The sequence below is a fragment of the Leguminivora glycinivorella genome, chromosome 26, assembly GCF_023078275.1.
Source record: "Leguminivora glycinivorella isolate SPB_JAAS2020 chromosome 26, LegGlyc_1.1, whole genome shotgun sequence".
Lineage (NCBI taxonomy): Eukaryota > Metazoa > Arthropoda > Insecta > Lepidoptera > Tortricidae > Leguminivora > Leguminivora glycinivorella.
In genome coordinates this window covers 4,262,689-4,278,064 of record NC_062996.1, presented here as the reverse complement: position 1 = coordinate 4,278,064, position 15,376 = coordinate 4,262,689, and the positions used below count along the sequence as shown (strand labels likewise).

Below are 15,376 nucleotides of genomic sequence, written 5' to 3'. Positions count from 1 at the left end.
ACAAAGCAGCTTTATAACAATCGACAAAGTGGGACGTTTTCCAGTGCACACTCACATTTATTTATTTATTTTATTTATTATGACATGTTTTTGTATTTTTTACTGTTTGATTTAAGCGTCCTGAATAAAGTTTTTCTTTCTTTCGTTTTTCTTTCAAAAGACTTACGTACTCATAATTTACGTAAAATAATTTAGCACAATGTATGTTGACTGAATAATGAGTTAATGTACACCTAGTTGCAAAATTGCATTGTTATTTGATAAAAGAACGAATTCATAATGGCCCCTTGTCTAAAGTATACTGACTTATATTGACCGGGATATAGACCGTGATTACCTTTTTTGATATTTGTCGAGCTCCCAATTTTCGACGCAGTTGCATGCATCATGATCACGGAAAACTGACGAAGGCGGGTGGATGTTAAAGTTGCATAGACAGCGCGCGATCTATCTAATGAATAATATAAAAATTTTACCTTCCAATAAAATTTGTATTATTTTGCCTGGTATATCCGAGGTCTTTATAGAGAGAGTACGTCGTAGACGTCGCATCGGACCGATAGATGGCGCCATCGTTCGTTGTAAGTCGCTCCGGCGTCTCACCGCCGCGATGTTGGTAGTCCCGTTTTTCCCCACCTGCAACACAAGGCCCCCCGCGCCCCGACTCGCCACCAGCCACCCTCATTGTTGAGGAGAAGTGCCGACGGTATATTAAGCCTACCAGGAAGGCATCACTCAGACCTCGGATATACCAGGCAAAATAATACAAATTTTATTGGAAGGTAAAATTTTTATATTATTTGTGCCGTTTGTATATCCGAGGTCTTTATAGAGACCTGTTTATTATCTCCTGGTGGCGAGTCAGCTGGCGCGCAAGCCTTTGGTAGCCCTATTGGCATAGCATAGAAGAATAAGTGAATCAGTTGAACCGATTTGACAGATGTATCAGTCGAAATAGCCTTCGATCCGCGAATATCTCGGTGCCAGAAACGCATAAAGAGATTTTCGTGATGACGTTTAGCTTTAGTCAGCGAATAGTTAGAGAAATGACATTATTATACATCGCAGATCAAAACCAAAAAAAAAAGATGTAGGCGAGGCTGACTTGAACAAGATACAAAAACCTTAGATACACTATTATTATTAACAGACACGTTATTTTATCAGGTTATAAACCCAATTTCAGACACAAAGTGTGGAAATTAACTGTAAAAGTAGTGTAACTATCTGTACTGTAGCAGGGTAACGTAATTGATACTGCTTTTGTCAACCCTTCGTAAAAATTATCTAAATCAATATTAGCTTTGATATGACTATTTAAAGTCCAACGTCTTACGTCCATATCAAACACAGAAAAAGGTCATCACTCACGTGCCCAAGGGCTATTTGTTACAATACTGGTATTTTCGATCAGACTATTTCGCGTCAAGCGAGCGCGGTTGCAAGCGAGACTCCTGAACTCTGAACTCTTTTTAGTGAGGGCATTTGAGGATACCGATCGCTCGGTAAGACTAGCCTAGAAGATGAAAAGTACGAGCGCTGTCGATTGCTACTACACTGGACGGAGGTATCAGTCGATTTCTTTAAGTCAGTCATTGACTCTTAGGGTAATCCATTACCTAATCCAAAACCCGATGCGACGGATTTCTACTTCGTGCAATGAAGGTCGACAGAGTAGACTGAGAGGTGGAGACGTCAGTGTCGCATCGCTGGTGGTTGCTGAACACGTCGTGGTAGCAGGTCAAGGGGTGAATTTAACACCGCCACACATGCGCGCTTTAAGAGCGTAGGCGGAGCGCAATAATGGCGGTGCACCGCACTAACGCTGGCGTTGCGCCCAGTGGGCGCTAGCGGGAACGAACGAGCGCTGATAGCGAGCGCAACGCGCGCGGGACGCGAGCGGAATGCACGCGCATTCAGCGCGCTGATAGCGAAGCGGAATGCGCTTTATGTGTGGCGGAGGCTTAATACGTACCGTTGTACGGCGTAATGCAGGGCTCTCGCAGACGAAGAGGTACGATGACGGGCGAAGCAGAAGAAGGCGAGGTCACCGAAGGTCACTTACTTGGCTCCCAGGGGGTGCATACTGACCTCGTACGACAGTCTGTTGGAGTCAGCAGTTACTGTCGTAGTTACTCGTAACAGAAGAGATGTAGTCCTGCCATCGTACAGCATAACATAACATACAACTGAACTGTGCATAGCATATAGTGCTATGCGAACCTTAAGCCGGCTGCATGTCACTTCAGTCGCCAGCGCCACCGCCTGTTGAAGATTATTCTCCATCGGAAGAGCTTTACTTCGTACAATGTTCCGATTATTGAAGGTCTTATCGGGCTGCAGATGCAAGCAAAACAGGGGCGATTGGCCTACAGCTATCGGCAGCTGTACGAGGTAATGCTGGAAACTGCAGCGGTGCAACCTTCCTCTGTAGACCACGAAAGTTGTGAAATTTATGAAATCAGGTTCTACGATCGAATCAAGCACTATATTAATTGAGTATAGTCGAGCCAGATGATAACTACTGAAGTACTCCTGAGTTCCTGGCCCCTTTCGCTTTGAGCTGGAATCTGAAGTTCACTAAGGCGAAGCAGGTTTATTTTTCCCAATTTGTTTATTAGAGGCTCGGCGAATAAGTTAATCTCTCGAATGGACAGGGGGCGCCACAAGCCTCCGGGAAATCGTCGTGTACTTGGAACCCCCGCGGCCAGATTGCCGATCGGTTTTGGTGTCCGCCCGGTAAACAGACGCACGCTCAGGATGCAGGACGCTGGCTCGAATTCAGATCTGGACATTCTGAAAGGGATTTTTTTTTTTAATTCCGCAAACCTTTACGATGTCTTTGACCTACACAATGAGCGATGTACAGGAATCACAGGGTCTTCTCGCGAGGCGCCTCTCCGATTAGATAGCTCGCGAACATCGTCAGGACACCCTCGCAGCAGTGCGGCTCCTCGTCCGGTTATTGACGTCTTACCTCGTTCAACTATGGGTCTCCAAACCACGTTAGGACGTAGCATCTTAAGAATTTATCTGTTCTCACTTCGGCGACGGAGGAGTCCTTGGTCAAAATAGAGTGTAAATACAGTCGTACTTCACGGGAACTGGAAAGAGAAGAGTGGATACCATAGTGTACGGGATGTCAGCTGATAGCGGCGCCCGTCGTCACATTGGAGGGTAGTATCAGCCTGGTCAGCAACAGAGTCTGCAACGATACCGTAGTAGACGGAGCCTGGATAGTCGTGGTCGTGGCACCATTGTAGGGGAAGACAGTGTTCGCGGTGAGCGTGACATCTTAGGCGCGACGGGCGTTATCAGCGTGGCGGCTAGCAGCACCAAGGGCCCACATCAGCAATCTTACCAGCTTGTCACTGCAGCAGACGCTGTTATGTTCGGCGGTGAGATTGAGACGGCCGTCGTCAGCTCGAAAGGCGTCTCGATGCCCTGTCGCGTCGCGCAGTATCGTGCTCGGTCGCCCTCTCGAGGTCGCCGCCGTCAGCGCGGGAGGCACCGGCGCCAGCGTGGCAGTCAGCTACATCGGTGAACAGCATCAACAGAGTTCGCGGCGTCGTCACGGCAAACGCGGCAGGAAAATTAGCGACGCCTTCGCGGCAGCCGCAGTATTGCGCTCGGTGGCGCGATGAAGGTCGCCGCGTCTGCAATCTTACCTCGTGCGATCGAGGCGACATCAAGGCGCCAGCATGAGCGTGTCGGCCGACGACACCGGTGGAAAACTTCAAGTAGCTTGCGGCGTTGTCACGGCAGACGCAGCAGAAGGATTGCGACGCCTGTGCAGCGGTTAACAGTATTACGCTCCGCATCACTACTGAGGCGCCAGCATAAGCGTGGCGGCCAGCAATACTGGTGGACAGCTTCGGCAGGGTCGCGTCTCGCGTCGTTGTCACGGCATATGAACGCTCTACATCACCATCGAGGCGCCAGCATAAGCGTGGCGGCCAGCGATACTGGTGGACAGCTTCAGCAGGATCGCGGCGTTGTCACGGCAGATGAGCTCGCTGCATCACCATCGAGGCGCCAGCATAAGCGTGGCGGCCAGCGATACTGGTGGACAGCTACAGCAGGTGGACAGTCAGCAGGATCGCGGCGTTGTCACGGCAGACGAACGCTCTGCATCACCATCGAGGCGCCAGCATAAGCGTGGCGGCCAGCGATATTGGTGGACAGCTTCAGCAGGCTCGCGGCGTTGTCAAGGCAGACGCACGCTCTGCATCACCATCGAGGCGCCAGCATAAGCGTGGCGGCCAGCGATACTGGTGGACAGCTTCAGCAGGATCGCGGCGTTGTCACGGCAGACGAACGCTCTGCATCGTCACCATCGAGGCGCCAGCATAAGCGTGGCGGCCAGCGATACTGGTGGACAGCTTCAGCAGGATCGCGGCGTTGTCACGGCAGACGAACGCTCTGCATCACCATCGAGGCGCCAGCATAAGCGTGGCGGCCAGCGATACTGGTGGACAGCTTCAGCAGGATCGCGGCGTTGTCACGGCAGACGAACGCTCTGCATCACCATCGAGGCGCCAGCATAAGCGTGGCGGCCAGCGATACTGGTGGACAGCTTCAGCAGGATCGCGGCGTTGTCACGGCAGACGCACGCTCTGCATCACCATCGAGGCGCCAGCATAAGCGTGGCGGCCAGCGATACTGGTGGACAGCTTCAGCAGGATCGCGGCGTTGTCACGGCAGACGCACGCTCTGCATCACCATCGAGGCGCCAGCATAAGCGTGGCGGCCAGCGATATTGGTGGACAGCTTCAGCAGGCTCGCGGCGTTGTGGCGGGGGCAGAAGGTGGCCGCGCTGGTAGCCTGCGTATTGACGACTGATCACTAACGGCACGGCGCTCGCGTCGGGGCAGCAGCAGACATACTTACAGCGTCGCATGCGACGCCTATGCGGCGGCCACAACGTTGTTCGGCGGCACCGCAGAGATGGCCATCGTTAACGAGGAGGCAACTTCTACGCAACCTCGGCGGCGCCGACGCGGCGGACAACACTGCCGCGGTCAGCGGCGCTATCGCAGCGCTACAGTAAGTTTCGGCGCCGACACGTGGCTTGGGGCCTCCGCACCGAATCGGAAACCGAACGTATTCTTTCTAAAATAATATGAATCTGCTCACCCATTCGTCGGAGAAATTCAAACCTCCTTGAGCGCGGTATTCCTCCACCGCGCCCGCCGCCGCCGCCGCCGCCGCCCCGCAGGTCGCGCAGCCCGCGGTCGCGAAGCACGTGGTCCCCGGAGCACGTGGTCCCCGGCGGAGCAACTTACCTACGTTACCGCTTATATTCTCGCGCGAAACTTTTAATACGCGGATAACACTTCCTACTTTAGTCTCGGAAATGCGAATAGTTTAAAAAGAAAACTGATTAACGGTAACGATTTTTGCAGCATGGAACTTTCTTACAAAAAAGTGGGTAGAATCATAAAGCACCGCTCGTTCATTTCTATAGTGAGAACCCCGAAAGACGAATAATGATCGCTAGCGAGGCATAATATATCTCATTATTCAAGACGAACGAGCGCAAATTAAAAGGGAAGAAAGAATTGACGGATGAAATTGAAAAATTTCATAATTCCGAAACGTTATAAGCCACTTTTTAAATAAAAACACGAATAACTCTGGTTTGACCAGAAATAACAAGGAAATAGAAACTAAAAGATTAATTTCGAGACACCATGCTGTAAAAATGTTCGAACGGAATACGCGACAACCGGTCACTTCGGCGTTCGACGAAACAATGAGGGTGGCTGGTGGCGAGTCGGGGCGCGGGGGCCTTGTGTTGCAGGTGGGGAAAAACGGGACTACCAACATCGCGGCGGTGAGACGCCGGAGCGACTTACAACGAACGATGGCGCCATCTATCGGTCCGATGCGACGTCTACGACGTACTCTCTCTATAAAGACCTCGGATATACAAACGGCACAAATAATATAATCTTTCGGTTTAGCCCATGGTTGACTGGTAGAGAATGCCATCTGGCATTAAGTCCGCCATTTGTACTTTTTTGTATTGTGCAACAAAGTTTAAATAAATAAATAAATAAACGCGAGCGAAACCGCGGGCAAATGCTAGTAATATAATAAATGAGGGGTTAGAGGCAAAACCCGATAAATCGAGATATTTTTTTCATAGAAATAAGAACGTTGCGGACATTGCACATAGATAGAATTACAAAAACAAAGTTGCTCTACTTATCGGGTTTAACCACTAACCCCTCGAAATAGTAGGTTTTTTTTTTTTTTTAGTATGAATAGGTAGACGTTTGACCACGATCACACCTGATGGTAAGTGATGATGCGGTCTACGGTGGATCACGCTTACCTATGAGATACCTATTTACTCTTTTTATTTACTAACATTCATACTTAAGTTCATTGTTTAAGACAGTAACCTAATGCGACCTAGTCTTGTTTGAACTCGTTCACTTTATATTTTGTCATCTTAAAATCAGTTGCAACATTGTGCGACTTTATCACCGAATTTATTAAATATAACCTAACCACAAAATTAAAATTTTGAAAAAACCCCCGACCGCGACCTAGTGGACCGATTTTCATGAAACATGGCTAAGAACACTCCCGACTAACACAGCTTTCAAATGAAAAAAAAAACTAAATCGAAATCGGTTCATCCGTTTGGGAGCTACGATGCTACAGACAGACACACACACACACAGACAGACAAACAGACAGACAGACAGACAGACACGTCAAACTTATAACACCCTGTCGTTTTTGCGTCGGGGGTTAAAAACTAATTGGGAACAAATCCTTACTTTGCTATCTCGTTTCTACGGAACAAAATTAAGCGATCTCTGATCCAAATAACCGTCCTGCTACAAAGTTTAGGTAATAAAAAGTAATCCCCAATGCAATTATGCCAAAAATACATTATATCTTTTTGGATCCGATTTTCATTACAATTTACAGCAAGACAAATCGCTCCTATCGTTAACAAACTGCATCGAAATAAGACTTTTATTGACCGGGATATAGACCGCGATTCCACCCGCCTTCGTCAGTTTTCGTGATCATGATGCACGCAACTGCGTCGAAATATCGGGAGCTCGACAAAAATCAAAAAGGTAATCCCGGTCAATATAAGTCTAATGAAAATAACCGTGAATCATTCAAAACTCTTATTTCATCGAAATAAGTCCATCTGTGAGTGCTACAATGCCATAGGGCACATATTAATTTCTTTGAGCGCATATCTTGAGGGTTAAAAAATCACCCCTACTTTTGAGCCGGTGGTTAAAGTGGTGGTAAACTTACGCCTCTCGCGTCGGCAAGCTTGATGATCTTCCTGGTCATGTTCTCAGGGATGCCCTCGGCGATGATGACGATAGTGTTGATCTGGGGGTGCTGCATCGCCTGTTCAACAACAAAGTTTATCTTTAGCACTAATAACAAGTACATAAAGAGATTAATAGGATAGTTTCCTGTACTTAAAATAAAATATTTTATGCAGTGCACGAAATAAAGCACCACATAATTAGAAGAAAAATATGGACAGTAGTTATGTTTAAACATAGTTTCTATTTAATAAGTCAAAGAGAAAGATATAAAGTAAATGAATTCTCAGTATTTCATAGTAATTCCATATTAGCAAATCGTTTTGACAGTTCTTAAAAAGAAGCTAATTTGACTAGTAGGAAACTAGCCTATTATAGACGGTAAACCAAAGTTTGGCAATAAAAAATGGCGCGTAATTCACAAACAGAGTGAATCTGCGTAAAAAAAACGTGAGTCACGACTTTATTGCGTTTTTATTTGAACTACAGCTGGGTGCGTAGCCGAATGGCACAAACGCTCACGAAACGCTCACGAAACGAAACGCTAGTAGATATCTATCTCTATCGCTCGTGCGTATTGGCGCGACCGAGCCAGACTAACTGGCGCGGCGTTTCGTTTTCGTTTGGCGTCGGAGAAATGCCATTCGGCTACGCACGCTGAAAATTAAAGGATCTATGCATATATCGGGAAAGTAACTCTTATTTAGAGATAGGTTATCGCTTGAAATTGCGTCGTGAATAAATGGAACGTGGCATAAATTTGTGACTCATGTTGCCGCGTATTGACACAGAATGTATCTTATGAAATGCGATTTTTATAATACTTCTTAATGCTAACAAAGCGATTTTATATCATGAACTGGCTAACAATGTGGCAATATTTTGAGGCAATTTTTTTTCACGTAGATTTAAAGGTTTTAACTTACGTAGAATTTTAAGTTAAGTACTTAATTAGGCGAATCGTTTTTTTTCATGGATTTGAAAGGGTATCCATGTATATTACCTGCATGGTGCTGTCATATGCGGAGCGGAGCGAAGCGAAGTTGACGAGCACGGTCGCCTCCTGGTGCTTGCGCATCGCCACGTCCATGTCAGAGAACACTGGAACAAGCACACAATAAACATTAAAAAAGTAATTTTGGTCGCACTTCTGATCGATTGTCATATGATTATATGCTGTAAGGAATTTTTTTTTGTGGGATAGCAGAGCAGAGCAAACAGGTCGCCTGATGGTAAGCGATCACTGCCGCCCATAGACTACCGAAACATCAGAAGTGTTGGAGGTGCGTCTTTAAGATGGGTGTACTGATGGGCTCTTCTCTTGAAAGTTTGACGGCTCAGCCATATTGAGTTTAGATTAAATTAATTTTACATATACCTAGATGTCAAGCCAGTCTCGTTTATTAAAAAAAAAAAAAAAATAGTTCCTAGTTTACTCACCTAGCGCCACTGTCAATGTAACTTTCTCTTGAATCTCTTCGATAGAAATACCAGTTCAATAAATTGAAGTATATAGAATTTCTTGCATTTTTATTAAAAGAGCGACCAACTTCCTACAAACTATAATAGGTTATGGGCCCAGCTGTTTAATAAAAATACAAAGAGCAGTGTGTGGACTAGGTACAGTGAAATTTGTGTGCAAAGTAATTCACATGTATAACCTATAAACATGGAGGTCGGCGGACTCAAAATGAACGTGGAACATTTTGATGGAAATAATTTCCGGCAATGGAAATTTCAAATAAAGTGTGCACTACGAGCGAAGGGCATTGATATAAGTAAGCCAGAACCCGAGACTAATAAGGAATCATGGCTCAAGAGCGATGGCCTGGCGATGTTCATAATGACGTCGGCCATGGATTACCGGCAAATAGCACTCGTAGAAAACTGTAAAACTGCTTTACAAATTATGGAAAAACTGGAATCTATATATGAAAAAAAATCTGAATTCAATAAAATGATCGTGCACGAGCAGTTTTATCAATATAAAATGAACCCGTCTGACAGCATGGCACAGCACATCTCCAAGGTGGAGAGCTTAGCCCAACAACTGAAAGATTGTGATGAGAAGATCAGTGATACAGCCATCATAACCAAAATTTTAAGCACCTTACCGGCGAAATACCGCTCCATTAGACAGGCCTGGTTATCTTTGGCGTCATCGCAGCAAACCTTATCAAACCTGACAGCAAGATTGATGGATGAAGAAGCCAGTCTGACGGCGGAGGAGAAGGCCGATGTAGCTCTGGTCACTACACAAGAAAAGGCTAGACCGAAAAAGAACAGTTCTCACAATGATGAAGATAGACGTCATCGCTTCATTTGTTATAACTGCAACAAGCGAGGACATTTTGCCAGAGATTGCAGATCTAAAAAGAAATCATATAACAAGCCAGGTAGTAATGGTGGTAACATGCTAGCATTTCATGTGGAACAATGCTTAAACTTATCAGAAGAATCTGAAGATGTTTTTCTGCTAGATAGCGGCGCTTCAGTGCATATGACTTTTAGAAAAGATTTCTTTATGAAACTGGATCTGTACAGCGATGATGACGAAAGATATGTGAAACTAGGAAACAAACAGAACTTGAAAGTATGTGGTATAGGTACCATACTTATAAAGAAGTGCTTGAACGGTCAGTGGGAGGAAAACATACTGAGAGATGTTATATGGGTACCTGAATTAACAAGGAATTTATTTTCAGAGGGTACCATAATGCAGTATAACTATGTTATACTAAAGAAAAACAACTCTGCTCTTATTTACAAAGACAATAATGTGGTATTGAGTGCAACCAAAAAGTGTAATAACTTATATGTGATGAACTTTGAAGTTGTGAAAAGTGCTAGTTGTAATTCTGTGCTTGCGCCTGTGAACAATCTTAGAGTTTGGCATGAAAGACTTGCGCATCTGAATGTGAAAGAAATTCAAAAAATGGTGAAAAATGGACTTCTACAGTGTAAAGACTTAAGTGATGAAAAATTTGTTTGTGAAGGCTGTATGTATGGGAAACAAAGTCGCCTCCCATTCCATACTTCACTCCGAGGTGAGCAGAGCCCTGGAGCCCTAGTCTACAGTGATGTTTGTGGACCAATGAGTGAATCGTCTGTTCAAGGTATGGTGTACTTTGTCTTGTTTAAAGATGCAGCCTCTAGTTTCTTATATGTAAGTTTTATGAGGCATAAAAGTGAAGTGCTGGAACACTTTAAGACATTTAATGCTATAATACGGAACAAGTTTGCCAAGTTTGGTCACAATATACGCATCCTGCATACTGATAATGGCAAGGAGTATGTGAACAATGAGTTTAAACATTACCTTAACCAAAATGGCATTGAACATGAACGCACAGCACCCTATACGCCCCAGCAAAATTCCCGGGCTGAAAGAGAATTACGCACGATCGTGGAAAGTGCACGTTCAATGCTTTACAGTCGCAATCTGCCAATGAATTTATGGGCAGAAGCAGTTGGATGTGCAGTGTACATATTGAACAGGACAACCTCAACACAAACACCTGACAAGTCACCATTTGAGATTTGGTATGGTGAAAAACCAAAGCTGCAACATCTCAGAATATTCGGATCTTGTGGTTTTGTTCATGTTCCTGACGCATGTAGAACAAAACTTGAAAAGAAAAGTAATAAAATGTACCTAGTTGGCTATGAAAATGAAAATTATAGAATGTATGATCCAACTACCAAGAAGATAAAAGTGACACGCGATGTTATATTTGATGAAACCTGTGGTGACAACATTGTTAACAAATCTGCTCTGATCGAAATAGAAGAGTCAGACAGTGAAGTTCCCTCAGGACCTCAGACTACTTCGACTCCAGCGTCAACTCCGCCCAGGGCCGAAACTTCAACTGTAGATGATAGTTTGAAGAGTTGTGAGGAAAATGATGTTACTTTTGAACCAAGTCAGACAGTTAACATACCTGATGTGAGATCCCCTATACTGTTGCGACCTAGGAGGAATATTCATTTCGATGAAGTTAACTTTACTGAATACCCGGTGCCTTCAACATATGAGGAAGCAATGCAGAGTTTTGATGCAATGAAATGGAAGGAAGCAATTAATGACGAACTTAAGGCACACGAGGATAATAAAACATGGACAATAGTTGACAAAGAAGCTGGAAATGGCAAGAAGCCTATAACATCAAAATGGGTGTTCAATATCAAACAGGATCGAGAAGGCAATATTGAGAGGTATAAAGCTCGGTTGTGTGCTCGAGGCTTCACACAAGTTAAAAATATAGATTATACGGAGACCTTCTCCCCGACTACTCGATATGATTCCATCAGAATCTTACTAAGCTTGGCTGCAAAGCATAATTATAAAATTGTTCAATTTGATGTTAAAACAGCATTTTTGTATGGAGAGCTTGAAGAAGAAATTTTTATGGAAATTCCACTAGGCGTGAATGTAGAAAATGGTAAAGTTTGCAAGTTAAATAAGTCCCTCTATGGGTTGAAACAAGCATCTCGCTGCTGGAATGCAAAGTTTACCAATTTCCTTAAGTCCTATGGATTTACACAGACTGAATCTGACCATTGTGTATTCACAAGTTACATAAATAATGTGAAAATATTGTTGATTATATATGTTGATGATGGTCTCATATTTTGCTCAAGTGAAGAGACATTAAACTTTGTGATAGAGGCTTTAAAAACAAATTTCTGTGTAAGGATATTAGATCTTAATTATTTTGTGGGACTGGAAATAAGTAGGAATGAACATTCCATTCACATCACTCAAAGCAAATACATAGAGCAGATAATTAAAAGATTTAATATGTCAGATGCTCATTCTTGCTCTACACCAGTAGACCCAAATGTGTCATTAACAAACTGTAGTAATGATGGCGAGACAATCAATTTTCCTTTTAGAGAGGCAGTAGGCTCATTGTTGTTTTTAGCCTCAGTGTCTCGTCCAGACATTTCATTTGCTGTTAATCTTGTATGCCGTTATGTAAATAACCCAAGCATAGAGCATGTAAATGCTGTTAAACGTATTATAAGATACTTAATAGCAACCAAACATATTGGTATAGAGTACAAAGGTAGTTCAGACCTGGTTGGTTACTGTGATTCAGATTATGCAAGTGACACTGAATCGAGGAAATCTACCAGTGGCTATATTTTCTTATTGAATAATGGCCCGATTATATGGGCTAGTAGAAAACAACAAACCATTGCTCTTTCCACAATGGAAGCTGAATTCATAGCGGCATGTGAAGCCACAAAACAATTTTTATGGCTTAGACAATTCTTATTAGACTTAGGTGAATCTCTGAATAATATGTTACTGTTGGTGGATAACCAAGCTGCTATAAAATTAATAAGTAATCCTGTGTTTCATCAACGATCAAAACATATTGATGTTAAATATAAGTTTATCCGTGAAAAGGTAGAGCAAGGATTGTTAAAAATTCAGTATGTTCAAAGCTCAAACCAGTTAGCTGATTTTCTGACAAAAGCTCTGCCTTTACAAAAGTTTTGTGTGAACAGAGATCTTGTACTTAGTTAAGCAAATATAGAAGTGTATTTTTTTTTGTTTGTTTGAATATGTTGGGACAGGCGTGATGCAACGATATGTAAAATTAGTGGGAGTATTGAGTTTAGATTAAATTAATTTTACATATACCTAGATGTCAAGCCAGTCTCGTTTATTAAAAAAAAAAAAAAAAAATAGTTCCTAGTTTACTCACCTAGCGCCACTGTCAATGTAACTTTCTCTTGAATCTCTTCGATAGAAATACCAGTTCAATAAATTGAAGTATATAGAATTTCTTGCATTTTTATTAAAAGAGCGACCAACTTCCTACAAACTATAATAAGCCACGACATTGGTCTACGCGCGACAGCGGTGAGCGGCGGCCATACATTGGAGCGAGACACAGGGATGGGACTTTTCATTCGCACGTATCGCTGCCGGCTACCGCTGTCGCGCTTAGACCAATGTCGTGGCTGGGCCGTGAAGGTCGTATCGGTCCGGAAATACCGCTGGCGACAATTAATTCCACAGTTTAGCTGTGCGGGGCAGGAAGTTTCTGGAGAAACGCACAGTTGAGGATTGCCAGCCATCTAAATGATGGTGACGGAAATGCTGTCGCGTAGGGCGATGGCGGAAAGAAGCGGTAGGGATTAATCTGAACAATTCCTCGAAGCACTCCCCGTTATACAGTTGTGACAGGATACGCTTATAAGGATGTACATCGCCCTTATGGTAACCGACCAAGTGGGTCTCTGACTAGACTTCACTACATTAGTACATGGTAGCGTCCACACATTAGCACAGTATAATAAAGAGTACTATCGTTCAGTATGGCCACTCCCGCTCCCCGCTGAAAGTGCCGCTCACCCCCTCTCGGCTACCCCACAGTTACCGCCTGTCAAAAACGCGAACAGTCGACTTGTCATATCTCACTCACACAAGCATGCTACGCGTTCACCTACAAGAGCTTAGAATGTGTGCTAGGAACGCGCCTCTTTCATATATTTGATCGCCAGTGTCCGAGATGTGACATTAGTATAGTCGCCAAAATGTGCGGCATAAGTCCACGTAGATTAAAAAAAAAGCAAAACGGCGAATGACTGATCCTGCCTTCATTTCGTCAGCTTTTCTTTAAGATTATGGATTATATTACAACTGCTGTCTGCGTTAGTGTTTTACATTCTATAAGATTACAGTCACCGGCACAAATAAGTGATGATTTCTGTACCTTGTCATATTAACATCTTGTTTGAAATGTCATACGAAGTTGTCAAATGATTAAAAGCGACAAGGTACAGAAATCATCACTTATTTATGCCGGTGACTGTACATGTATTTGTAACAATCAGAACGACTCCTTCGAACAGTGAGCTGCAAAATTGCATGGATAAATTCTGAAATACAGCTACACTGTACCTTGCAGATAGTAATAATAGACTACACATCACATTTCACCGACTCAGAGGTTAGCTGGAAGAAATCCCTTAAAGGGATAAGTTCGCCTTTGTACTGTCTATCCTGTCATATTTGTGTTGTGTTTTGTACAATAAAGAGTTTATACATACATACACATAATAATTGAACTGACTTCCCGCAGGGATTTTGAAATAAAATACAACTCACCAGGGATGAAGACTTCCTTGTTGCCGAAGTAGTACTTCTGCTTGTGGTCCGCGGTAAACACAATAGCTACGACGGAAGGCTCCGCGCGGCGGCAGATGTAGTCATACTAGTCTTGTACCATTAGAAGGACAGTGGATTCACCGAGCAGGCCCCGTAGCCGAATGGCATTTCTGCGACGCAAAACGAAACACCGCGAAAGGTAGTCTGGCTCTGTCGCGCCAATACGCAAGAGCGATAGAGATAGATATCTACGAGTGATTCGTTTCGTGAGCGTTTGTGCCATTCGGCTACATACCCTGATGTGGTCATACTAGTCGTGTATCATCAGATGGACAGTGGGCTCACCAGGGATGAAGACTTCCTTGTTGCCGAAGTAGTACTTCTGTTTATGGTCAGCGGTGAACGGGTACACGATGGCTACTACGGACGGCTCCGCGCGACGGCAGATGTAGTCGAAGTCCAACATCCCCTGAGAAACAAAAATTAGTTATATCATAAATTAAATATATTCTGTCAAACAAATTTGTCAGTAAATAAGAACTAAGAAAACTATAGGTAACCTTTTCTCTAGCACCCTAAAGAAAAGGATGCATATAGTTTTCTTTGTTCTTATTTACTGACAGACTTGGTTGACAGAGTATATAACAAGATCATACCATCCCATACATTAAAATGCGACCGCCTAAGACCGCGCTTACACTTCACCACACATAGATGGCGCCACAAAAAAAATGTCTTGTAGCTTTCGATTATACTTGTAGATGGCGTTAAGTGTCACTTTTGACATAGATTTACGGCTCGGAATTGACACTTAATGCCAATCTACAAATAATCGGTGGCAACAAGGCATTTTTTGTGGCGCCATCGATCAATCATCAAGCGATCACCGCCGCCCATGGACACCCGAAACACCAGAGGTAGGTGGTGGATATTGAGC

At 43.9% G+C, this 15,376-nt stretch overlaps 1 protein-coding gene across 1 annotated transcript in view; it reads right to left on the bottom strand.

Annotated features, from left to right (window-relative positions):
- LOC125240103 (ATP-citrate synthase) overlaps positions 1-15,376 on the bottom strand; it is a 62,251-nt gene that overhangs the window by 12,169 nt on the left and 34,706 nt on the right. The window contains 3 exon segments of the mRNA XM_048147949.1: positions 7,294-7,392; positions 8,317-8,414; positions 14,785-14,908. Coding sequence (XP_048003906.1) covers positions 7,294-7,392; positions 8,317-8,414; positions 14,785-14,908 — 321 coding nt within the window.